This window comes from Loxodonta africana, chromosome 5 (assembly GCF_030014295.1).
Source record: "Loxodonta africana isolate mLoxAfr1 chromosome 5, mLoxAfr1.hap2, whole genome shotgun sequence".
NCBI classification, from domain to species: Eukaryota; Metazoa; Chordata; class Mammalia; order Proboscidea; family Elephantidae; genus Loxodonta; species Loxodonta africana.
The window spans coordinates 118873974-118897152 of NC_087346.1; the positions used below are offsets into that span (position 1 = coordinate 118873974).

Genomic DNA, 23179 nt, shown 5'->3' on the forward strand with positions numbered 1-23179 from the left:
AGCTCCTAGACCAGGGGCAGATTGATGACAAAGATCTTCCTCCAGAACTAGCTGAGACAGAAAGCCTTCCCCTGGAGCTGGGACCCTGAATTCAGACTTCTAGCCTACTGGACTGTGAGAGAATAAACTTCTGTTTGTTAAAGCCATCCACTTGTGGTATTTCTATTATAGCAGCACTAGATGACTAAGACATAGAACTTGAGCAGATAAGAATGGTTTGTAATCTCATAACTCTGTGAATAAATGACTCTTCTAAAGTGCAAAGAGCCCTAGTGATGCAGTAAAATGTAACTAAGGTATGGCAGGCAGGGTGCATGCCCTGGGTGCCTCTCGAGAAGTACTAACGAGCAGTTTCTATTGGCCATCACAGTTTCTATCAGCAGCTGTAAGATCATTCAGCGGTTTGAAACTAATTGCCATAGGTGCTGTTTTCTGTAGATAGACCCCTGTGGTACAGTGGCAAAGCGCTCAGCTTCTAACTGAAAAGTCAGCCGTTTGAACCCACCAGCCGCTCTGTAGCAGTATGCTTCTGTAAAGATTGTAGTCTTGGAAACCCTTTGGGACTATGAGTCGGAATTGACTCTGTCAATGGGAAAGTGATAAAGGGTGCAAGAGAAGTTTGCCCTTGATATAACACAAGGTGCCTTGATTTGAAGATGTTGGTAAGACAGTGATACAGGCTGAGAGGAGGGTAAGCCACCATTTTGTAGGATGGGGCTAGGTAATGGTTCCCAATTGTGGTTGCACATTAGAATCACCCAGGTTCTGGCTACGACTGATGTCTTAAGATATCCTATCTGAAATAGGGGTCAGGCATCTGCGTATTTCAGAAGCTGTTCAAGTAATCCTAAAGCCATAATTGACAACTAGAAAGCTTAAGCAAGAGGGTGATATAACCCCTGTAGCATTCTGCATACCAGCTGGGAATAATTCTGGCTGGGAATAATATCCAGACATACATGTCTGGTGGGTTGGGCAAAGAAGAGACGTTCAGATAACTCAATCTACGTTATTGAATACTGGAGCTGGAAGGGAACTGAGCAATCATCTGTACAGTCTTTGCAATGACTGTATCTTATTGCAAGATTTATGTACCATAGAGAAGTTATTATAAAATTTCCCCACCACCCAAATATTGAATAAAAGGACAATAAAATTTGGAAGTCTACTGTAATGTTTCTGGCAGAAGAGAAACTAACACAATTTGGTTAAACAATTTTTTTTTAATTGTGTAAAACATACATAAAGTACCTTACATCATAAGGGTACAGCCTGATAAATATTCACAAAGTGAAAGCATCCATGTAACTAGCACCTCAATGAAGAATTATAATATTACAGCATATCCAAATACAGCCTCCACCTAACCACATCCCTCTTTCCAGTCACCGTGCCCTCAAGGGCAACCACTATCCTGACTTCAAACACCTCATAGATTAGTTTTACCTGTTTTTGAACTATATAAGTGGAATCATGCAGTATGTAATCTTTTGTGTCTGGCTTCTCTTGCTCAATATAATGTTTGTGAGAATTATACATGTTGTTGTATATTGTTTTGTTTCATCCACATTGCTGTATAATATTCCACTGTGCAAAAATACTACTGTTGATGGCATTGGGGTAGTTTTCAGTTTAGTGCTGTTGTGAACACTCTTGTACATTTCTTTTGTGAATAAATATATATTTCTATTGGAAAAATATTTAGGAATAGAAATGCTGTGTTGTGGGGTTTGCATATTTCAAGTGGTCCACAGACTTTGCAAGATACGACTTAACTCATGTTATATCTGAAACTTATTATAGTGCAGTTCTTCTGTCATTCAGAAACTACTACTGGAGTTCCCGCCCCATTTTTTTTTTCTCTAAAGCATTTCTCTATCTCCCTTTTCTTATTCCTCAAAGCCCACTGAAAATGATTTCCAAATATTTCATGTTTTATGAGATCCTAAATACTTGGTAACCCTTCTAATTTTGGTTTTATTTGATCTTATTTGAGTTCCATATTAGAAGGTTCCTTATTAGAGAAGAATGGAAGAGGCTAAATTACTTATTCATGCAACTGTATTAACCTTTCCAATACTTAGAAAATACATATAAGTAAATTTGATAAACAAGAGGATAGCATAGCTTAGTGGTTAAGAGTATAAATATGGAGCCAGTCTGCCTACATTGAAATACCAGCTCTAGCAGCTATCTTGCAAGTATAAGGCAACAAGCATGGGAGGCCACTTGTTAAGAAAGGCAGGTGAAAAGAGAGGAGACTGGGATATTAGTGCACTGTGGAGCCACTGAACTAGCCCTGGACTGCCAGCCTCTTCTTATGTGAGAATAAAGCTCAGGATTAGGTCAAGTCACCAAAGTCAGGTTTCTGTTCTGTGCTGCCAATAAATCCAAACCGATACTTCCACATTCCCTTAAATTCTTTTTAAAGCTCTGGTTCACAGTATTATGGAGGCAAGGAAAAGAGAATTATCATGCTTATAAACGTTCCTATGGCATCTAGGGAACATGTTTAATTTTTTTCCACTATCAAAGCCTTGTATGTGTTAACTGAACCACAACCTCTTTAAAGTACATTATGTTGTATGTATAAAGAGAGAGGAGCCTAGATACATTGTTAAAAAGTTAGGAAAACATTTTAGGCTGATGACTAATATTTTCATCAACCCTATATTAACTATCATTAATTCCCCTTGCAGTGACTCCCACAAAACAAATACACACATATGGGGCATCCCTTCACTCAATCTAATGCACTTGCTCATCCATCGTCTCAGTTTACCACCACTATCCTGCATTATTTACTGTTCTTTCTCTAATGCAAGCCAAAGGTTAGGTTGCCACGACTGTGGGTTTTGCTATTTTATAACCCTTAGAGGGGCAGTATGACAGACTGGTTAAAAGCACAGGCACTGAAACCAAACTTCTGGGTCCTAATCTAGATACTGCCACTGACTGGCTGTAGTTAACTGCTTTTAGTTTCAGTCTCATTTATAAAATGGAGATGGTGATGATGATAATTACCCACCGCCTACTGTAGTTATGAGGATTAAATGAATAAATTATATAAAAACCCACTAAACCCACTGCCGTCGAGTTGAGAAAAAATTATATAAAGCACTTAAAAATGTCTGGCTCACAGAAAGCTGTTGAATTAGCAGTTATTTATTATTGCTGGAGTCACAAAACAATACTGGTTGCTATGTGGGTATCAGCATCCATGACTAGCCCTTGTGCCATCCTTATTTTCCCCTTGGGTAATTATTTTCCTCTTGGCTAATGGGGTGCAGTTTAGAAGCAAAGCCAAGGAAGCTTGGAAACCATATTTAGTGCCCTGGGCCTTTGCCTAGGCTAAAGTTGGTTCCATATGGCTGCATTTCTTTGTGGATAATAAATATATTTAATTGTGGTATTTTAAAATAGTTTTATCTTATTGAACAAATATTATTTGTGTTGAATAGGAAATTAGTAATGGACATCTTACTTTCATTTTAAGGTTTTTCTTATCCATGAAACCAAATATTAACCATAAAAAGCCTGACCCAAACTGCAAAAGCCTGCCAGAAACTCCTCTACAGCAGTGTAAATTTATCTTATCCTGCTGGAAGACGCTAGTTGTCAAACCATCACCTCCTAATTTAAATCTCAAAAAGTCTCCTGGCTGCAGGTGGGTGGAGGGCCAAATCATTAGCAGGTTGGCCAGAAGTAACCTGGTATCAGCTGATCTCAGTAAAAGCGAAGGCAGTGTTTATTCAATCATGTTAAGATTAGACAGTGGTTGATCTTCTATATTTCTCCCTCATCTACTCTTTATAAGCCTCATTGTACGCCATTTGCTTTTTCTGGAATGAAAACGGTCTCCCTATATGCATATGGAGCCTGGTGGTACAGTAGTAATCATTTGGCTACTAACCAAAGGGTTGGCGATTGAAACCCACCAGCCACTCCCTGGAAACTCTATGGGGCAGTTCTACTCTGTCTTATAGGGTTGCTATCAGGTGCAACTGATTTGATGGCAGCAGGATGGTTTTTTGGTATATGCACATAGAATGTCTGCTCAGAATAAACTTTATGTTCAAATTTTGGTGAGTTTTGATTATAACACTTGTATAATAGGATTGTGGTTTAAAAGTAGCTAATATAGGTTGGGAAACCCTGGTGACATACTGGTTAAGTACTATGGCTGCTAACCAAAAGGTCGGCAGTTCAAATCCACCAGGCACTCCTTGGACAACTCTATGGTGACAGTTCTACCCTGTCCTATAGGGTTGCTATGAGTCAGAATCAACTCGACAGCAATGGGTTTTTTGATCCTAATATAGGTTGGACAGGCAAATAATGACTCAATCGCCATTCAATTATGGCTGTAAGTAATGCATACTCAAGGTATTAAAGTCATGACTATGCTATGTTTAAAACCTTGTCAGATTGTTTGATATAGATTTTTATGAAAAAATTCTATTCAGAAAAGGTCTATCGTCACTTTTTAAGATAGTAAAAACATATTTCTTTAAGTGAGGAAGTAGAAGTAGCGTAATTAAGAAAGGAAGTTTTCTTTAAAGTTACACACCTTTAGAAATCTACAATACATGATAAAGCGAATAGTTCAAATGAGACATAGATGGAGTAAGTTTTGTGGAAGAGGTCCTCGCTTAGTGGTAGATGGGGTGATGAGGTCAGTCAAAGAAGCTGTCTTTCAAAGAGCTGTCTCTGTGGAAGCGGCAGGAATAGCTGTACCGTGAGAACTTCAGAGAAAGAAAATGCTGGGTAATAAGTTGGCAAGAGCTGACCTACTTATCTGTCTGACTCTGTATTAGCAACTCAGCAGCAAAGCTGCAGAGGACTCGGGAGTACGGTAATCCAATTGAGAATTTGTTTATTCCAGCAAGGGCTAGTCATGATGCTAATACCCACACAACAACCAATATTGTTTTGTGACTCCAACAATAATAAATAATAACTGCTAATAAGGCATTGAGCAAAACAGCAGGGAGACTAAAATCTTACATAATAGATCCTAAAACAAAGGAAGGGAAAGAATGTCAGCTCCATAAGGACATAGACAAAGGTATATTTCTGTAACTCCTGTAGCAGGCAGCACTTTATCTATTGCCACGTCTTCATAACAGGCTCTCACTAATTATTTGTTGAATATAAATATGAAACAGACTTGCTCTTTGAGGTAAACTACCTTAGAGGCATTTGAGTGTGGTTTACAGTATCACAGATTCTGAATCACAGGACAAAAAGAATCCATGAGGTTTCCTTGTTCACACATCTGAGGCAGGTGAGGGAAGGGCAGGGGTGGAGAGCAGCATGAGCATGGAAGTCGAAAAGCCGGAGTATGTTCAGGAAGTGAGGATCAGCCCAGGGTGACCACAGCATAGGCAGGGGAGATTATCCAATAAGCAAGGTAAGCACGGGTTTACTTGTGCTTGCTTACTAATTTGTAGTGCACAATTTCATCTGCGTTTCACTACACCACATCGATATTCTTAATTTTTCTTTTTATTAAAATAAACAATTCCTCACATAATGAAGTCTCTCTCTCCTTTTTTGCCTAGAGGCAGGAATGATAGAGTGTGGATCCAGAGTCAGGCTGACTGTTTTAATCTCAGCTCTGCCGCTTACTTGATGTATTATCTTGTGGTTAACTTCTCTGTGTCCCAGTTATCTCATCTATAAAAAGGGGAATATAACAGATAATACCTCACTTATTGTGAGGACTTGGTTTCTAACTGATAATAAGCATTCAACAATTAATATCAAATATTATTACTTTTTAATAAATAAAGAGCATCCAGACATCTCAATGGACAGGTTAATAGAAGTCAAGACAGAAATGTTGGAGGATGGATGCAACGAACAGCCATATTTTTCTCTAGAGTTATGAAATGTCTGACAAGAGGAAGAGGGAATGTTTTGGCTAATGCCCTGCCACTAGAGAAGAAATGGGTCTCTTTACCAGTATCCAAGACAGCAGGCCCTACTGCCTACAAAACTGCATTAGAGAGGCCCTCTGTCAGGATCAAAAATAAAGGGGCTTTCCTCTGATAGATCCTCTCAAGGAAAGGAAGGACCTTAGAGAGGAGAATAAGTTCCTTTCTTTAACGTGTTCTGGCCTCCCTGCGGCCAAGGGAACAAGAGAGTGAGCAATGAGTGTTTATAGGGATGGCTGCAATATATGTACTTCCATTCAAACAGCAGGTCTAAGCTTCCACAAGCAGATGATGATATACTGACACATTTGAGCTCTCAAGAGTTTTGTTTCTTATACCTTTGTCTCTTCTTCTCTCCTTTCCACCTAAATACAGATATATGCTCCACAGTTGATCCCTCCTAGCCAGGAAAATAAGAAATGAATATTAAATAATTCACTTATTTAATATAGTTAAAATACATATTTTAAATATAAGGATTAAGGATGTATTTATATCCTTAGATATATTAAGTATTAATGTATTTAATAATATAATGAATATATGAAATATTAATATATTAGTCACTAACACCATTATTTTCTTGGTGGCCACACAAGTAAAATGAATACAGGCTTCTTTTGGGACTACAGGTACTTGGTTTCTTGGGTTTCAAAGTAGAAACATTTCATGAGTATTCAAAATCAGTTAATTAAAAAAAAAGTTTTAATTTTTAAAGAAAGCAACTAATAAAGCCTATCCTGATATAAAACAGAAAAACACACTAACCACAACATTGTATTTTCAAAGACGAGAATTTAGTTTATACTCATTTTATGTTAAGATACAAGTTAATGACTTATATGTTACAGGTTTATCACAAAATGTTACTGCCCAGTGCATTTTGCAAACAATAAATAATTCACTGGGAGTATTAACATTCACATATGTAATCAGAGTTTACAAATGTACAAAACTTTGGGTAGCAAACACTTTAAGCTCATTTTTCAAACATTCAATAAGCCCATTCCCCCAAAATTGTTTGAATACAAACAAACACAATGGGTTACTACCTGTGACAAAACATAAGAAGCGAGGGAGGGTAGGCAAAAACAGACTTGAGAACATAAGAACATCTAAGCAACTGTGTCAATATCAAAAGATAAAATCAAAAAAATTTTTTATAATATAAAACAAATCCTCATAATACTAGTTAGGTGAAAGAACATTATAAGGTATGACATTTATTTTCTCTGTGTAAATTTGCATATCTTAAATTTAATGCAAAATACGTTTCAGTTTAAGAATATCATGATATGTACTTCTTGGTCAGTCTAAATGTAATGGAATGAATATTTAAATAGTTCCCCCAGATTATATCAAGTTTTTATTTGGTCATTATTTTTTTTCCATTCTTTAATGTTTTTCTTTACTTATTGCACTAAGCCAATTTTAGAAAGAAAACCCACAACTGGAGCAGGTATGATACAGCTGTTTCTGAAAATACCCCACAGTAGAGTTTTTAGTGTACCATTAAAATAGTGGTTGTGGGCTAGTAAACCAGGAAACAAACAAACAACAAGCACTGCAACTCATGTATGATAAAAAATGTATCAAGCAAAACTTTAGAAGTTCTATCTGGTGTGACTGTAGTTTAATAAAAGAAATCTGGAAAATGAGAATAAAATGCACTTGACTATGAATAAATGAAATTCCCAGTTAACACTGGGTTACGTTTTAGAGCAGTGCATTTGTCCTCATATTTTATATCAGAAACGTATGTTCACAATCTACCAGCTGCAGGTTTGATGTAGTTAGAAAATGAGAGCATTTAATCCTGGTCGCTTATACCATCCTCCCTTGTTTTAACATCTTCCCTTTGAGATCAGGCACTTTGTACCCAGGAGTGGAGCACTGCAAATTGAGTAGAAATGTATCCATCGACAGGACAACTGAATCAGATATTCAAAAAGGAGGAGGATATCTTCATCTAGGAAACAAAGCACTAAATTATAATTTTACAGTCACAACACAAGCCCCAGCTCTTCCTAGGCACAGTGGAGCAACCTGAAACAAAAAGAGACAGGTGTTGGATTTGCAGGTAAAAAAACGTTGATCATACCACACCAGTTGGGAGAATTCTGAAACGGTTCTGTACTTGCTGACCAAGAGTTGCTGCCCCGGACCCCTGCTGCACCAGCCCTACTGGCCTGGTTCCTTCCCCTTCACTTACAGGATAATCTATAAACTATGAAACTATAAACTACAAAAACCACAAGATAGGTTTTAAAGGACTACTTTGAGCAAATTAAGAATCTCTGCATTTGACCTAAGAGAATTTAAATGTGAGCGTTGGGTGGAGGGTGACAAACACAAAATACTAAGAAAGTTTGCCTTGTACTTATGTATGTGGGGGTATGTAATACAGTGTTTTTGTCAAATACACGATATCAAAATAACTTCCTAATCAGTATGACCCCCAGACAAATGAGCAGGTTTTTAGAACAGATCTAGGCTCCAGTTTTAAGAGAATTCTCAGTTGTTCTCCACCCCAGTCAGCTGTTTTGATCGCTGTTGTATACTCTTAATCAATCAATTTAAAAACCGTATCCATTTATAAGTATTCTAGGAGTAACCTCTGAATTATTTAAGTCAAAATGCCTGTTTGCAATTAAGCAGCTTTTCTCAAAATACCTAAGATACTAGGTCTCTAAGATTGCGAATACTTGCGGTTGTCATGACAACCAGCTAGAAAGTTTAACTTAGAGAATTTATTAAATACAATGCAGTAGTCACCTCCTGGTTTAGGTCAAGGCTGGTTGTGTGTGGGTGGTGCTTTAAGACTCTGTAATCTCATTTTATTCTGTCTGCAAATGGCCTCTTGTCCATTTGCCAAAACATTGATAGGAAAACATTTATTTTTCAGATACTAAGTTCACATTCACCTGTACTGGTGGCATATAAACAAAATAGCTATGTAGTCATAGATTTTTAATTTTGATAGAGTGACTCAGCATGAAATATAAATTATCTGCAATGTTGTTGTCCACCACGTGTCTAAGATATTGATCTGTGTTCCATTTCATTTTTGACGACTCCCAATTTTCCTAGATTCATACTTCGTACATTCCACATTCCAGTTACTAATGGAAGCTTGCAGCTGCTTCTCCTCATTTTGAGTTGTGCCACATCAGCAAATGAAGGTCCTGAAAGCTCTACCCCCTCCACGTCATTAAGGCTGACTCTACTTTCAGAAGGCAGCTCTTCCCCAGTTGTCTTTTGAGTGCCTTCCAACCTGAGGGGCTCATCTTCAGGCACTATATCAGGCAATGTTCCACTGCTATTCGTAAGGTTTTCACTGGCCAATTTTTTCAGAAGTAGACCGCCAGGTCCTTCTTCCTAGTCTGTAAACTCCACTGAAACCTGTCCACCATAGGTGACCCTGCTGGTATTCGAAATACTGGTGGCATAGCTTCTAGCATCACAGCAACACGTAAGCCACCACAATACAACAAATTGTTCAGCTCTTCCATTTTCTTTTAATGCTTCCTGTGTCATTCAATATTTTGCCCATAGAATCTTTCAAAACTGCAACTAGAGGCTTGAATTTTTTCTTCAGTTCTTTCAGCTTGAGAAATGCCAAATGTGTTCTTCCCCTTTCGTTTTCTATCTCCAGGTCTTTGCACATTTCACTATAATATTTACTCTGTCTTCTCAAGCTGCCCTTTGGAATTTTCTGTTCAGCTCTTTTACTTCATCATTTCTTCTCTTATCTATAATAACAAGTCTCAAATACTGGCCAATAGATTTACTTATAAGTGGCTTAAGGGCTTATGTCAAATATATCTCAGAGAAAGATTCTTCTCTTTTTTTTTTTTGGGCTCCGGGTTGCCATTCATAACTGCTTCTGACATGGCGGGAGGCTGATGGTAGGTAATCACATAATTTCTAATGAAAACCCTTAGCATTTATTCTAAAATGCTCCAATTCAAACCCTCAATCTTATCCCTCTTCCCTTTACCAACTGATCTCACTTATTTAAGAAACAAATCAACGTCACACAGTGTCAGTCCCTTTCTCTATCCTTCTCTTCACTTAAAAACTCCCTGTACTTGTCTCCATGCCCCCTCTCATCTTTTCCTCCAGCCTTGGAGGATAAAATCTTTTTTCCAGTCTAAGGATGATCAGTCTTTGTTCTCATTTCTGTTTCCTGCCCTTTTCCCAGGAAGGTGTTTTTCAGTGTTGCTTTCTCAGCAAAACTGGAATCTCTCCCCACCCTCTTATTGCCATTCCTATTGTAAGAAAAAAAAAAAAAAATCCTCGGCTTAAACGCTAACTCCACCATTTATTTGCTACGTGACCTTCAGCCAGTTATCTACCTGTGTCTCAGATTCCTCATCCTGTATGGTGGGAAAATAATAGTACTTACTTAATAGGGTGGTTGGGAGGATGCTCGACAGCAATGGGTTTTTAATGTAAAACGTTTAGAACACAGCTTGTTACATAAGATGTGTTCAATAAATGTTAAATTTCTATCATCATTATTTTAAAATTGCATGTCCCTGTAGCTCCTACCCTTAGTTTTATTCTTCCCTTTACTTTTTAAACTCTGTGTGGTGGCTTCTGCTCTGTCACATTCTCAGGTTCCTAAAAGTTCGTGAATGACTAAGTGTCTCCATTCTTCCTTATATGGCTGAAACCTCCTCTCTTCTATTTAAATGCTCTATCTCTTATCTTCTAAGGAACTCTCTGATCATTGCTTTGCTGTTTTCTTCAGAAGCTGCACCTTCTAAAAGACCAGTTAGAGTGAGTACACAAAGCATTGACAAGACTTGGTAATATCACCTGACTTCATCCTTTCCTTCCCTCCCCTATGTTATGTACGTAATACCTCGAGCCTCGAGCAACCTTCTACATGCTTTCCTTTTCTCCAGGCTTCACCTCTGCCTGCCCCTACCCCAATTTACTCTGTCCCCAATTGCTGCCTAGCTGAACTTTCTATTACTGCATCACTCTCTTGGTTAAAAGTCTCTGCAGGCTTATCATTACCAAACTCTTCAGCTTGGCCTTCACAGACCTCCATACTGGCTCCAATCCCTCGCGCCTCAAAGAACATAAGAACTTCTACTCTTTTCAAGCATGAATCCTTATAACTAGTCACAGTTCCTAAATGTATCTTGTGTCCCTCTGCCTCAGTGACATTAATTTTATGTTCCTTCACAAAATACCCCCTTTTACCACATATTTGAATTGGGTCAATTCATTAAATCCTACTCTTTTTCACTAAAGTCCTCCCAACAACCAACTTCTTTTTTCTCTTTGGTTTTCTACTCTACTCACTGCTTATACCAGTGGACACTTAACACCAAGCACTTAATGCTGTGGGTTCTCCCCTTGCACATGTATATCTTACCTGCTTAAGTAGAAGTTAAGTTCTACTACAGCAGGGATTCTCATAAGTGGTGTTTTCTGGCCAATACTTAGTATTGGTCCTTGTATGTAGGAGAAACTTGGCTCACTTAAACATTTACTGGCGGTCTTTTCTCTACCAGATTCTGAATTGGGTATTACAGGTACAAAACTATTGATTGATGATGGAAACAAAGATCTCAAAACATCATTCTTAAAAGTGCTAGATCCCTCCCAGAAATAGAATTCTTTTTGCTAATACGCTTGCCAAGTCAAGTTTTTTACTTGTTAATATAATTCAGGATTACCATCTTTATTAGGTTATGCCAGAAATTTGACCTGCTCCCAAATATCAGTAGCTTGAGTATTTAAAAGTTATTGCTCATATAAGGGGAAAAAACCCCTCCAAATTTTCTATCTTTGTTTCTTCTTTTCTACAATCTCCCCTCCCTTTATTACAGTCCTCTTGTGATCCTATAAACTCTGTCAATGCTAGAATATCTCATCAATTCCCAGCAGGGAAATGGTAGTGGATCGACTTGTAACATCTCTGAGTATTAACTTATACTTCAAAGGTAATTTTAGATTTAATTCTGTTACAAATTTTGAAATTCCCTCTTGCTTCCTCATATTTAATCAGGAGAATACTTTCTCATACTTATGTTATAAATTTCCATATTAGTCAAAATTGAGAGAATCTGTTTTGCCAAAATAATTGTTTAAACAAAAACTGAGTAAGTATAAAAATGAAGAGTGAACATGCCATACCTGGGTCCACTCGTTTGTCTGAGGATCATAAGCCTCCACTGTATTAAGGTAAGTCTGTCCATCATATCCTCCAACAGCATACAGTTTATCACCAAGTAAACAGACGCCCACTGCATCTCTGCTGATGCTCATAGATGCCACTGCAGTCCACATATCTGTTTTGGGATCATATCTGAAAGAAAATTTTAGAGCTGGAGCTGATATTGTTCTCAAAGTATTTTATGTAAAAATAATTTTACTCTTCAAGTTTATCTTCTGTCTTATTACCTACTAGATAAGAGTACATCTGAACATATTTTAGAGAAAAATATCAATATTTTCCTGAAAACTTTTAACATATAGATTCGGAAACCCTGGTGGTGTAGAGGTTAAACGCTAAGACCGCTAACCAAAAGGTCGGCAGTTCGAATCCACCAGACGCTCCTTGGAAACTCTATGGGGGAAGTTCTACTCTGTCCTACAGGGTCGCTATGAGCTGGAATCGACTCGACGGCGCTGGGTTTGGTGTTTTTTTTTTTTTTTTTTCGGTTATAATAGATTCGTTTAGCAGATGCACAGCACTTAAACTATTTCTGTAAACATGGGAAACTACTTTAAGGCTTTAGATTGCGTTATAGATAGAACTGTGTCCGCCCCCCTCCCGCCCCCCCCCAAGATACAGTGAAGTCCTAACCCCTGTAGCAGTGAATGTGACCTTGTTTGGGGAAACATGGTTTTTCTCTGCAAATATTATTTGTTAACAAAGTCATACCGGAGTAGGGTGGGTCCTAATTCTAATTCCTTTTGAGTGGTATCTTATAAAGGGAAGGATGGACACGGAAATAGTTACACATGGGGAAGAAAGCAAGTGAGTGTCTGTCTACAAGCAAAGGAATGCCAAGGACTGCCAGCTGCCCCCAGAAACTAGGAGAGAGGCACAGAACAGTTCCTCTCTCAAAGCCCTGAGAAAGAATCAACATTGCTGAGGCCCTGATTTGAACTTCTAGCTTTCAAAACTGTGACAAAATTTATTTCTGTTCTTTAAAGCCATCTCTTTGTGGTATTTTGTTAGGGCAGCTCTAGGAAACTAAGACAGATTGCCTACTTAAAATCTGAAGAAATCAAGCCATGAAACTCTACATATGATAACGCATAGCCTGATTCACTGTGGCTTCCCACCTCTGGACCTTCTGGTTCCCTTCATGAGGTATGGAAATTAGAGCTGCCTGAAGTTGTCTATCCAGTAACAGATGCTCAGACGATCTACAGTGCATCTAATATCTCTTGTATCAATGAACAATTTTTCATTTGGTGCAGTACTACAGTGAGTCTAATTTATGGGGCAAAGTCTATAAAGATGTCCCTATTTATTTTCTGAATTATAATAACAAGCAGAATCTGAATTATTTTCCCCCAACACAGGTGAAGCGCAGGTGTAACTTTCCTGTTTCTCAAAAGACAACAACCAAGTTTGCTTATTATTTCACAGAAAGAGCTCACTGTCATTAGCAAAGCTTCATTTCACCATTCATCCTTCTTCTAGTCACTTACAATTTATTTCATAAGTCACAAAAGCCTGATCATGTCAACACACACACACACACACACACACTTCCCACCGCTCTTTGAAATTCAAAATCCTTAATAAGGCCTTAAGAACCTACTTGATCTGCTTCCACCCCCACTCCACCACACCTCTTCCCTGCCTCTCCCCCATACTGTTTCTTCTCTAGCCACAGTGGTCTTCTTTCAGCTTCTTGAAAGAACTGTATCCCTTTCTGCTTCAGAACCTTTATATAGGCTATGCTTTTTCTCAGAAATGTTCTTTGTTGGCCAACTTCTACTTATTCTTCAAGTTTTACTTTTAAATGTCATCTCTTTCAGGAAGTACTCCCTTGAGCCCCCAGGTCTCTCAAAATAGACTTTTTCTCCTTCATGCCACTTATTACAATTATATATTAATTTTTGGTCTCTACAGTTAAAAAAAAAAAAAAAACTTTTTTTTTTTTACTGATAAGATTATAACATTCATGAGAACAGGCACAGCGTCTTTCCTGCTCCTCACATATTCCAGCATCTAACAGTTAATAACTATAAAAGAAATATCTGTTGAAAAAATGATGGTCTCAACACAGTTTTGGGGCATCTGAACCATTTATATGTAATAATACTCCTTATTAATACTAGCAATTAAAGGAAAAAAATTTATCATATATATTAGAACTGTATGTTAGAATAACTAACTGTATGTTGAATACTATACATTAGAATAAGTAAGCTCTTTGTTAGAATATCTAAAGACCTCAAGTTGATAGAGAAACCAAAAACCAAACCAAATCGACTTATAGCGACCCTACGGGGCAGAGCAGAACTGCCCTATAGGGTTTCCAGGGAATGGCTAGTGGATTTGAACTGTTGACCTTTTGGTTAGCAGCTGAACCACTGCACCACTAGGGCTGCTTGACAGGGAAAACTCTACTTTATAAAATAATTCTTGGTAACGAATGTAGAAAGAATGACAGAATTAGAGAAACAATTTTTCAAACCCTAAAGAAAGTATTGATCCAGACAAGGATTATCGATTGGCAATAAAATGACTGAGTGAATGAGTGTGCCAAAGTAACAACACACAGACTACTTTCCAATTGTAAAAGGAAAAAGTCACAATCATGCATTTAAAGTTTTATACTGTCATCATCCCAAATCAGTGTTCAATCTATGCATTGCTAAAGGTGGACAAATCAAACATTATAACTTCTGATGTGAGACAGCATGAAGTATACAATATCAACTGTGACATATGCTAGCCAGAAGTTTAATTTTAACCCATCATGCATTTAGATATAACTTCCAGTTTTACAGAAATACAGGGGCTAAAGAAATGCTAAACATCCTGACAAGGAAGGAACCAGACAAATCCAGAAAGTAGGACATTTGGTAAGACAACTGGCCCTGTCTCTCGAACAGTCAATATGATAAAAAAAGAAAAAAATGGTCTGAGTTAGATAAAAAGGCTGCTTTGAAGGACACAGCAATCAAATGCAACATGTGGTCTGGATTAAACAGTGGTTTGAATATATTAGGTCACCTGGAATCAGCTGGGGAAATCCGAATGTGTTCTACTCATTAGATGAGATGAGTTTTCCTTTTATTCCTCCAGTTGCTACATCTCATTCTTATTTTGTATACTACATGTCTAAATGTTGACGTTTTCCATACCCATCCTTTTTCTTTCTCTCTACTCTTTCACTGTATTGAAATTGATATGTACTTATAACTCTTAAATGCACATCTTCAGCCCAAAGCTTTGCCCTGAGCTCCAGGCTCATATATTCAACTACCTGGCTGACATCTCCACTTAGATGTCTAGCAACTTATTAGAAAAGGTGCTGCTCTGACAAAGATTCATTTCTTATTAAGGTATACCATCATTTACCTTGTTTCTTGATCTTAAAGAGCCTCTCCTTCTCTATCACTTCTCATATCTAATTATCCACCAAGTTCTATTGATTCTCCTCCTAAATCCATTCAAATTATGCAACTAATTCTAAGGCAAGGTTTAAGTAGACAGGAATATGGTAAGGGAAGAATGTGAATAGGCTGTAGGGAGATAGATTGAGGAATGCTCAGAGAAGACAACCCAGTGTTTACAGAGTTCCTCGGGAACTGCCTTGCATGTAGTGAACTCTCAATAAAGAGTTATTCATATGTCTGAAAGTGTCACAGGCTTGTATGTGTTTGTGTGTGTGTGTGTGTGTGTGTGTGTTTTAGTTGTTGTTCTAAGTTCTCCTTGACTGGAAACTACCTCTCCACACAGTCTGAGAGTCTGGAAGTCAAGTTGGATGCAGGTGCATCGTGTCCTCCAATAGCATAGAGCAATCCGTTCCAGGTAGTTACTCCTACTCCACCTCTTCTTTTTGACATTTGTGCACAGAGTGTCCATTTATTGGTATGAGGATCAAAACATTCTACTGATTTGAGACAAGAACTTCCATCACGACCACCAACCGCATAAAGTCTGTAAAAAGAACAAATGAAATGATAAATAAGATATAGCATTTTTATTTTGCTTAAGAGGCTATACTTACTGTATTTCATCAAATCTAAAAAGAAAAAAAAACTTTTTTTCTTTTTAAGATGCCATCGATTATAAGACACACTGTCAATTTATGTACCTTTATGAAAGAATATATGCTACCAATTAAATGACACATGTTTGTATCATGTATTATATATATGCCTTGTTTTTCCAGGTCTCACAAGTTTTCTGCCTTTGACAGGGTGCAGTCTTACCATTTTTCTGTCATTCATTTCAATGGAAAATATTTTAATTTTCCTTCTCTGACAGGTCTCTGCCTTACACAGGATCTGGCTTTCACAGGTTTATATATATCTATATATCCTACCACATATCACTTTTGTAGATACATAATAAGGAAAACAAGCTGCACTTGAAGGCAATAACTATTTCACAGCTGCTATCTGTTTGACAGCGATTGTAAATCACCATTGATTTGTAAGATGCATCCCGATTTTAGATGTTAAAATATGTGTCTTAGAACAGATAAAACATGATGTATAAACATACTATTATTTATTTTTTAAATATCTAAAATAGAATTAGAAACTAATCTCTGAGCACCTATCATAGGTAGGGCACTTTACATGGTATTATTTAATTTACTCATCACAACAATACTAACAGAAACCAGTTGTATCCCTGTTTCACAGGTGAAGAAAACGGGGCTCACAGACATTAAAAGACTTGCACAAGGTCACCCAGCAAGAAGTAGAACCAGGACACAAAGTTATTTTAATGAGCAGTTACAGTCAACTGTCATCTAGTATGTATTTGTGATTGTGAAACAGGGGACTAAAAGGATAGCTTGAAACAATAGCATATACATTAAATTTATTATATACAAATAAAAAACCAAACTTGTTGCCACTGAGTCAATTCTGTCTCATAATGACCCTACAGAACAGAGTGGAACTGCCCCATAAGGTTTCCAAGGGGGCAGCTGGTGGATTCAAAGCGATCCTTAAATTACTGGAGAAAAGGATACTGTAAGTCATCTAAAATACGCCAAAACAGGAGCACTGGTGGCAGAGTGGCTAAGTGCTCGACCGCTAATCAAAAGGTCAGCAGTTTGAACCCAAGAGGCGCTCCATGGGAGAAAAATGTGGCAGTCTGCTTCCTTAAAGATTATAGCCTTGGAAACGTTTTGGGGCAGTTTTACTGTGTCCTATAGGGTCGCTATGAGTTGGAACTTTTTTTTTATAGGGTCGCTATGAGTTGGAATTGACTCGATGGCAACGAGTTTGGTTTTTTTATTTGTATATAATAAATATTAATTCCTATGCCATTTTTAATGGGTTTGCTTTGGTGGAATGATCTAAATGTTGCCATGTAGATCAGTTTTAATTCATCAATCAATATACTGCACTAATTAGAGACAGTCTTTTCCTCTAAACTTAAAATATATGTAAAATATTTGAACACAATTTTTTTTTCCATTACACATAAAACCTTCTTGTACTTACTGTTCACTTGGGAAGCTCTTTATCAGTATTTTTCTATTAGTATTTTTTTTTTAAAGTAAATTCAGCCCACTGCTTGTACAAAAGATCATACATTTTAAATTTATGGATGCCTTAGTTAATATTTAACTATTTTCTGATTTTCAAGAAGTAATATTTGAACTGTACTAAATAAATCTACCCATTAAAACTAAATATTTACATATACTTTAAAGACAGATTTCATAGTTAAAATACACCATGCCACTCATACTTGTTCTTAAATAGTAAGATGATTACATTTTAAACAGCAAGATATGCCTGTAGCAATATCTTGCTTTAAACTTAAACTATATTAACATAGTTGAAGACACTGGAATTTATTACACTGTAATACAATTATACACAAATTACTCACAGTAAAAATGCTGCAGATGGAATGGATAACAAGTGTAGGGGAAATGAAGAAAGAGGAATGGGGATTGGAGGTTTTCCACAGGTGATTTCTGAGCAAGTTTCAAGGATGACTGAGTTTGTCAGGTGGGGAAGTGGAGGAAACAACATTTGAAGATAGATGGCATGGGTATTAAAAGACACCAGAAGTGTGAAACAAAACATATGTTTAACAAATAAGTTTTGCTGGAGTATAATATGCTATAGGTAGAGAATGGCAGAGTCTAGAGAGATGGACACAGGCAAGGTCATAAAAGAGGCTTGGTCAGATAAGCTGCTGAAAGGTTTTAGGCAGGGAAGTGACACGGTCCTAATTGGACAGAGAAGTAAGTCTCTGTAAAAAGAAGGATGAAAGGGAGACAGTTAAGGTTAGAGGCAAGCTGACCATTTGGGGAGATAACGCAATAGACCAGGAAAGAGATGAGATAATGATGGTGGGAATGGAAGATAGGAAAGAATTAAAAGATATTTAGAAGTTAAAAATGGATATGCTTTGGGGGAAGATGTAGGAGGAGTTTATCATAAATTACAGATTTCTGAGAGAGCAACAGAGTCCATCAACTACAATAAAAAGGTATGAGAAAGAATAAGTTTGGGTGTAGGATGTGTAGAGTTGAAGGAGTGTGTCATAGATTGAATTGTGTCCCCCCAAATATCTGTCAACTTAGCTAGGAAATGATTCCCAGTATTGTATATGATTGTCTATCATTTTGTCATCTGATGTGATTTTTCTATGTGTTGTATATTCTATCACTATGATGTAATGAGATGGATTAGTGGCAGTTATATTGATGAGATCTACAAGATTAGATAGTGTCTTAAGCCAATCTCTTTTGAGATATAAAAGAGAGAAACGAGCAGAGAGACATGGGGCCCTCATACCACCAAGAAAGCAGAGCGTGTCTTTTGGACCTAAGGTTCCTGCGCTGAGATGCTCCCAGGCCAAGGGGAGACTGATGACAAGAACCTTCCTCCAGAGCCAAGAGAGAAAGAAAGCCTTTCCCTGGAGGCGGCACCCTAAATTCAGACTTAGAGCCTACTGGACTGTGAGAGAATAAACTCCTGTTTGTTAAAGCCATCCACTTGTGGTATTTCTGTTACAGCAGCACTAGCTGACCAAGACAGAGTGTTATATTTGTTTTTAGTATGGCAGAAACTTGAATTCATAAGATGAAGGGAAAAGAACTATGAAAAAGAAAATATAAGAGGCAGAAATAATATTGACAGGGCAAGCGCCTAAAAAGTCAGGGGAAAAAGGTAAAAGAACAGAACTGCTCTTTGATGTGCCATCTCTTGACATGAAAGGAGGGGAATAACATTGTGGAAATAGTTAACTTTATAAAGGACAATGGGTCTTAGAGGAAGGGAAATGTACATGACATTTAGTTTATTTGGGCCATGATTTTTTTTTTTCCTGTAAGGAAGAGGCAAGATCCTCAATAGAAAGTAAGGAGGCAGAGAAGGATTAGAAGGTTTGAGGATACTATCAAAATTTATGAATAGCTTCTGAGGGTTTATGGGAGAGACAGTAGACAGACTTGCAATTGTGGCTGCAGGATTTTTCTGGAAGGGCTCAACCACGTGGACATAGAACTCAGGGTTCCAAGTCTGTAGGATGAGTGGGATGGGGTTCTGAGTGAAAAGTAAATTAGGTTAGTGGGACAACAAGGTTAAAGAGTGGTAAGGAAGTTAAAAGCAGCAGCAGAAGTAATTCTAGTCTTTTAATACTACTGCTTCACGGCATTTCTAAAACGACATTCTTTTCTTACTTGATTTTATTCATTGTGTAAAAACATTACAGCAAAAAAAATTTTTTTTAATTCACTTGAAATTCTACCTCTGAATAAATCAAGTGTTTTTCACAGTTATAATAAGTGTAGACATACTGTATTTTCAAAAGCAAATTATTTAAGTATTTAGTAAATTACAGATCCTTAGCTTATGATATAATTACTAGGCTATCAGAATTATATTCAATAAATTGTACTTAAAACAAAAAAATGTTGCTGTTGATTCCAACGCATAGAGGCCTGATAGGACAGAGTAGAACTGCCCCATGGAGTTTCTAAGGAGCAGTTGGTAGATTCGACTGCTCACCTTGGGTTAGCAGCCGAGCTCTTAACCATTGTGCCACCAGGGCTCCAAACTGTACTCTAGGTAAGTTAAAGACTGAAATATTTATTTTTCATTAGAAAGCAAGAAAATACAAGAAAGTATTTCTATGCCTAGAAGTTCAGGCTACCGTAGGTCTAAAAGCATTAGAAATGTCTGTTTTTTTTTTAGTCCTGTATTAGAAATATGGGCTAAAAAAATTGCCCTTGTACAAAATGTATATGTTGTCCAATGAACTAATTCTAAACATTTAAATCAAAAGGTTAAAATCAGGAAGATACTGTTTAGTTTTTTTCCTTCTTTTTTTCATTCACTAGATTTCTTGAGTGGCTGCCTCTTCTACCAATGAGGAAAGATACGTAGTGATGAATTCTGAATTATTTCTTTACTAGAAGAAATGGGGGTGGGGGGGCAAGGGTGTGGCTATCATATACATTTTAAAAATAGGTTAAATTTTTCTTATCACTTATAATAGTGCTAAAAAATTATAAAAAGTACAATATGACTAATAGGCCCTAAACGAAACAAGACCTTAGGTCAGAAAATACAGAAATTTTTACCAAAATTTTTCTAGTTTTTCTCCTTGTAATCAATAATATGGAAACCCTGGTGGTGTAGTGGTTAAGTGCTATGGCTGCAAACCAAAAGGTCAGCAGTTTGAATCCTCCAGGTGCTCTTTGGTAAGTCCAAGGGACAGTTCTACTCTGTCCTGTAGGGTTGCTATGAGTCAGAATTGACTCAACAGCAATGGGTTTGGTTTTAGTTTTTTAATCAATAATATAATTCTACAAATAACTTTAACTGTCTCTATTTTAGCCCTGATTCCTTCCTCTTTCTGGAAACGATGATAAAGCATTTTAAGTGAGCAAAAGGTATACAACAGCTTTTATTTAACAGCCATATGTAAAGCTTCATTCTATGGAAGAAAAGGCTAAAAAAAATATACGTACTTAGTCTCTGAGTAACAAGAGCTATTGATGATGGCTTGATCTTTTTTGATCCAGATCTGTTTTCTCTATTTAGAGCAGGCAAGAGGCAAGAGAACCCTTCTTTTTAAATCCCATCTAGTTTTTACCAGTTTACCAAGGTAAGAAAGAAAAGAAGTAAAAATAAACATAAATCAGTTAAACAGATGGAAGGAATTATTTAGGGAAATGCTGAGAGAGAAAGGGAGAGGCAGGGAGAGAGAGAGAGAGAGGCCATACTACTTTTAAAAGATCATATACTTTTAAAGGTATATAAACCACCAGGTCTTTACTGGACAATTTATTAATATTGACTATTTATATAAAATTTCTTCACTCAAAATGACAATTAGAAATTCACAGTATCTCCACATTTAAATGAAAGCCGAACTTAACTTTGAGCTATTTATATTTGTTGTTGTTAGGTGCTGCTGAATCAGTTCTGACTCATTGTGACCCTATGTAGTTATAACTATTATAAAAATGACTAATGATTTCTAAAATTCCTTTATAGCACTCTTAAAGTACTTCTATGATTTATTTATGTATATCTTTAAGCTAGAAATTATATAGCTTAATATTTATTTATTGTGTTTTAAATGGAACTATAAGTATTTCCTTACTTTCCACTGAGTACTGCCACACCTACTGTGCTCCTGGGGGTGGACATGGTGGCAACGAAATTCCACTGGCGAGCCTGAGGGTCCCATCTTTCCACTGTATTCAGATAGCTCCAGCCATCATGCCCTCCTACTGCATACATGGGACCTTCCAATACAGCCACACCTTCAAGGAGACAGGGAAAAAGTAATGGCTTGGATTTATTGCTAAGTCTTAAATTAAGAGCACATTTTAATTGAAATATAAGTACAATGAACTGTAAATACTCAAATGTAACTAAGCAAAAACTTACGATATGGATATTTGCCTTCCTCACTGCTTTTCTTTATGGGTGGGTCATGGGGGTGGTGGTAAGAAATAGCACTGTATTTCTTGTCTTAAAAGGTTTAGAAGCAGTATTTGAGGTTTGACCATGGAAAAAAATTTTTTTAATTTTATTTTGTTGTTGAGAATATACACAGCAAAACATATGCTAATTCAACAGTTTCTACATGTATAATTCAGTGACACTGATTACATTCTTCGAGTTGTGTAACCATTCTTACTCTCCTTTTCTCAGTTGTTCCTCCCTCATTAACATAAACTCACTGCCTCCTAAGGCTCTTATCTAATCTTTCAAGTTGCTGTTGTCACTTTGATCCCATATAGATAGTTCTTACAAGGGCATAATGCGGGCATAATGCTTAAGGAAGGCATTTTTTAATGGTTAACTAAATTATTGTTTGGTTTTACGAAGACTTCAGGGGATAGTTTCGGTTTAAGTTCTAAAGATTATCTCAGGGTAATAGTTTGAGGGGTTCGTCCAGCCTCCATGGCTCCAGAAAGTCCAGTGTCCATGAGAATTTGAAATTCTGTTCTATATTTTCCCCCCTTTGATCAGGATTTTTCTATAGAGTCTTTGATCAAAATGTTCAGTAACAGTAGCCGGGCACCATCCAGTTCTTTTGGTCTCATAGCAAAGGAGGCAGCTGTTCATGGAGGCAATTAGCCACACATTCCATATCCTCTTCCTATTCCTGACTTTTATTCCTCTGTTGCACCAAGTGAATAGAGACCAACTCTTGTGCCTTGGATGGCCGTCTGCAAGCTTTTAAGACCCCAGGCACTACACGACAAAATAGGAAGTAGAAAAGAAGCTGTGGAAAATTTTTAAAAACTATATCAGGTGCACACATTACTATTGCTTAATACATTTTTCAATAATTTAGATTTAATTTATATTTGTAAAATCATTTTTCTTCCTTTCCACCTATTAATTCAAATTCATGATATTTTACTGTACTTAGATTGATACCACAATCTATTAGTGTGATTCATCACCAGTGAACTCAGCCAAATTCATTTATTCAACAAATATCTGTTGAGTTTCTACTAAGTGCCAGGCACTTAATAACAAAACAGATAAGAGCTCTGCTCTCATGGACCTTGTATTTT

General features: G+C 37.1%; 1 protein-coding gene across 9 annotated transcripts in view; it reads right to left on the reverse strand.

The window, feature by feature from the left end:
* Window positions 1–328: 328 nt before the first annotated feature.
* KLHL5 (kelch like family member 5) overlaps window positions 329–23179 on the reverse strand; it is a 96475-nt gene continuing 73624 nt past the window's right edge. For 4 of the 9 annotated variants that reach the window (XM_064285940.1, XM_064285939.1, XM_064285936.1 and 1 more), the window contains 4 exons: window positions 21748–21910; window positions 15880–16092; window positions 12096–12267; window positions 329–6339 (listed from right to left, as the gene is read on the reverse strand). In XM_064285940.1, coding sequence (XP_064142010.1) covers window positions 6256–6339; window positions 12096–12267; window positions 15880–16092; window positions 21748–21910 — 632 coding nt within the window. In that variant the 3' untranslated portion in view covers window positions 329–6255. The other 5 variants (XM_023549797.2, XM_064285938.1, XM_064285937.1 and 2 more) reach the window with 4 other exon arrangements.